Below are 3,626 nucleotides of genomic sequence, written 5' to 3' on the forward strand. Positions count from 1 at the left end.
TTTCTTTGATTTTTTTACAGAATTGACTGCACAAATTATGATTATTTATGGTTCAAAAATATATCGGGACTTATATTAAACTCAATGGTCCGATTGTATAAGCATCGATATCGATACCGCTGTTCTTAAGCCATTTGTTTCGATACATATATATCGATGATCTACATATGTAAGCTCTCATCACTATTTAGTAACATTTATCGCTCACTGATAGAGGCTACCAGAAGCTACCTAACCGCGTGGTTAAGCAAGTGTCCACCATTTAATAATAATATTGAAATAGGGATTTACATTTTCCAATTGAGAAGTTTTCATTAAAAAAAAGAGAAAAATACATTCTAAAGACAAACTATTATAAGTGTATTTATTTATATATATCTTTCCAGTTGCAAGAAAGCCAATATCCTTAATATTTGCAATTTTATTTGTGAACAATGAGTGGCGTTCCCACTATGCGTATTTCAACGGTATGTACGAAATCGGAATTGATATATGAATGTAATTATACTAAAATTCTTCGTTCGCCAGATTACTATAGAGGATTGCTTGGGCTGCAAGAAGGAGCACATCAAATTCCCAGCAAATGATAGTGTGCACCTACTGCTCTATAAGGCAGACAATCAGATAAGAAGCGGTTGCTTGTCAACAATGGCAATTACGCCAGTTGTTCAAGCTTTTAAGCTAATGTGCACCAAGGAATATGCAACAACAGCAAGCTTGCAAAACTTGCCCCAGCTGCAAGTTGGCAAGGGCTGTGTAAAAATGACATTAAGTCTATCGCATTCAAATCATTCAGATGTTTATTTGGAGGATTTGGACATGGGACCGAGCACTTCCCGGCAGGCATTTGAGCGTCAGCAATTGCGACTTGAGCTAGAGAATCTAAAAAATTCATTTGAACGCTATGAGGTGTCCGTGGTTCGGCGTTTTGATGATGTTCGCACTCTTGATCGAGTTATGATTCAGATAAACTCAGGAGTTTGGGCAGAGCAAACGATTATTGAGTTTTGTGATTTCTTCTTTGTTCAACCGCAGCATTTACCAAAAGTGTTGGTCGATGCCTATAAGATGAATCCAACGAACTGGATAAAAATAATACGAGGAGATACAGACTCTTATAGTCACTTCAGGTATATTAAATTTAATACATTTACAGCTTAAGTACACGTATTAATTGTTCGTGTTTGTTTACAGAGAGGGCAATCCTTTTGAGACCTTTGCCAAACTATTTCATCATGAAGACTACGAGAGAAACGAGCTTTTGGAGCAGCTCGCCTCCACCTGCCTGTTTAACAGGGAGGCAATCGAATTAAGTGAGCGCCGCTTTCTGCTGTCAGTTTTCGATGATGTTCGCAAAATATTTGAATACATCACATGTAACGAGTATTCTCTATACTTCTTTGTGCCGCGTTTGAATTGCTACACTCCATTGCATGATGTGGTATGGAGAGATCTAGACTTTTTGACAAGAAACACACATCTAAAGCTTTTGTTTTTCAATCCTAGAATGTGAATGACTTTGACTTAAGCAACGTGCGTACAATCATCAAATTGGCCGGCGATGATAGCGCATTGTTTTGGGATCATGCTGATCACAACATTATGGACATACTTCACGTGTCCTTTCAACTTGCGCTAGCCAAGTTGGGTACTCAGACGGTGATATTCCTTACTCACCTGGAGAAGGTAAGCAAAATATCCGCTGTAAGTTTTGTTCTGTCTTCACTAATGCTTTATACACAGCTGGCTGAATTCACATCACTATCATATATAAAAGCCTTATTTATGAACAAAATGCATGTGGATAATGAATATTCTACCGTAAGTTGTGATTGATTGTAATCCTTAAAATATGTATCGATTCGTTATTCTTGTTTATGTGCAGCAATGGGTTTGCCAACGATATTTACACCGCATTATTGCAGTCGCAGAGAAATTTAACATCATTGTCTTCATTGAGTTTCCATTTGGTTTAACGCTGCTACCGGAGCCCCGGAATGTGATCAAATGTGTTGGGCATTACGATACAAATACTAAGTCAGTCTTCTGGAATCTCTCCGTGCATGTTCCCAAAAATACTGAGAGTCAACTCCATAATTTTAGTAAGCTTGTGGGATTTAATTGATCACATTGCTTAAATCACTTTTGAAATTGAATCTTTAAAGTTGAAAATTTTAATTTTATACCTAAGCAAATAATGTCTGAATAATTAAAATCATGTTTGAAATTGAGTCTTCGAAGTTAAAAATGTTAATTTTATACCTAATCGGATCATATTCGAATTATTAAAAAAAAATTACTTTTAATTTTACTTTGACAATGTTTCTGCAATTGCAATTTTCTATACAATTAGTTAAACTGTGAATTGTTTAAAAATTTATACTTACTATATTCTTTATTTATAAAATGATAAAGATTACAAATATGCTCCAAAACAGTATTTGTTTCTTTGGTAGGTTTCGCTAGTAAAAGCGCAGAAGGAGTAATATCCGAGCCCATATTCTTCAGTAGCGTCAACCGCAGAGACTTTTTATACCCGCTACATATAGAAGGTAGAAGGGTATTATAACTTTGTGCCGGCAGGAAATGTATGTAACAGGTAGAACGACGCATCTACGACCCTATAAAGTATATATATTCTTCATCAGCGTCAACAGGCGAGACGATCTAGCCATGTCCGTATGTGTGTCTGTCCGTCCGTCCGTATGAAACACTGGATCTCAGAGACTATAAGAGATAGAGCTATCATTTCAGATTTGTTTCAAATTTTTGCCAAGCAAACATCCGCCAACGCAAAATAAAAAAATCGAATAACAAGCGTAATTTTAAAGCTAGCATTTTTGCGAATTTTGGTATGTACAATAATTACTATAGTAGTTATGATTCCTGAAAATTTTGTTGCGATCAGATAAAAATTGTCGAAGTTATTAAAGAAATACTTTTGTATGGGCAAAAACGCCTACTTACTAGGTATTCTATCGATATACCACATATATATATATAATAATTTGGTATATTTTTAGTATTTTCCAGTATATTCGGTATATTTTGAGAAAAATACCGCAAATATATTTCTTTTATTCAAAATGGGTAGCGTGTATCTCACAGACGAGTACGCTCGACTGTAGCTTTCTTACTTGTTTTTTTACAAGCCCACATATTTCCTCGCAAATAAAAAAAAATAGAGTTAAGCAAGCATAATTTTAGAACTAAAGACACGATTTTTGTACAACAAGATCATAATTAAAATGCGTTCGGTCAAAATTCATAGAAGTTATTCAAGTTATTATATAGCAAAAGACGGTTGCTGCAGTCGGGTCTTAGTTGCTTTGGTTGACAATCTTGTAATTTTATATCGATATATCGCACTGTTTAGTTTTTAACCAATATGGGAAGAGGGTATCTCACAGTCAAGTACACTCGATTGTAGTTTTCCTACCAGTTCTAATATTCTCGAAGTCCTTGGAAGAAGTACTGTTATATTCGACAATAGTTGGTGGAAGAATTCTTTAGCTTTTTTTAAGTTTAATTGAATTAACACATGCACGTCAGTGCAGTTTTGGTTTGGTTTTCATAATGTTCATTTATTCTAAGTAAAATATTCTCTTACCCTAAGTACATAAGTT

The 3,626-nt window shown here is 35.0% G+C and overlaps 1 protein-coding gene across 1 annotated transcript; it reads left to right on the forward strand.

The window, feature by feature from the left end:
• The first annotated feature begins 262 nt into the window (after positions 1–262).
• On the forward strand, positions 263–2,273 carry LOC133845353 (protein ORD-like). The gene is made up of 6 exons (XM_062279801.1): positions 263–467; positions 529–1,130; positions 1,195–1,441; positions 1,507–1,686; positions 1,744–1,821; positions 1,886–2,273. The coding sequence occupies exons 1-6, from the start codon at positions 435–437 to the stop codon at positions 2,123–2,125; spliced, it is 1,380 nt and encodes a 459-aa protein (XP_062135785.1). The 5' UTR covers positions 263–434; the 3' UTR covers positions 2,126–2,273.
• Positions 2,274–3,626: the final 1,353 nt, after the last annotated feature.

The sequence above is a fragment of the Drosophila sulfurigaster genome, chromosome 3, assembly GCF_023558435.1.
Source record: "Drosophila sulfurigaster albostrigata strain 15112-1811.04 chromosome 3, ASM2355843v2, whole genome shotgun sequence".
Taxonomy (NCBI): domain Eukaryota; kingdom Metazoa; phylum Arthropoda; class Insecta; order Diptera; family Drosophilidae; genus Drosophila; species Drosophila sulfurigaster.

Bases quoted from the DNA above. Each gene is read 5' to 3' on its own strand.
- LOC133845353 (XM_062279801.1), top strand. From the start codon at position 435: ATGAGTGGCGTTCCCACTATGCGTATTTCAACG. The intron at 468-528 runs GTATGTACGAAA...TTCGTTCGCCAG, and splicing joins CCACTATGCGTATTTCAACG to ATTACTATAGAGGATTGCTT. The intron at 1,442-1,506 runs GTATGGAGAGAT...TTTCAATCCTAG, and splicing joins ACACTCCATTGCATGATGTG to AATGTGAATGACTTTGACTT.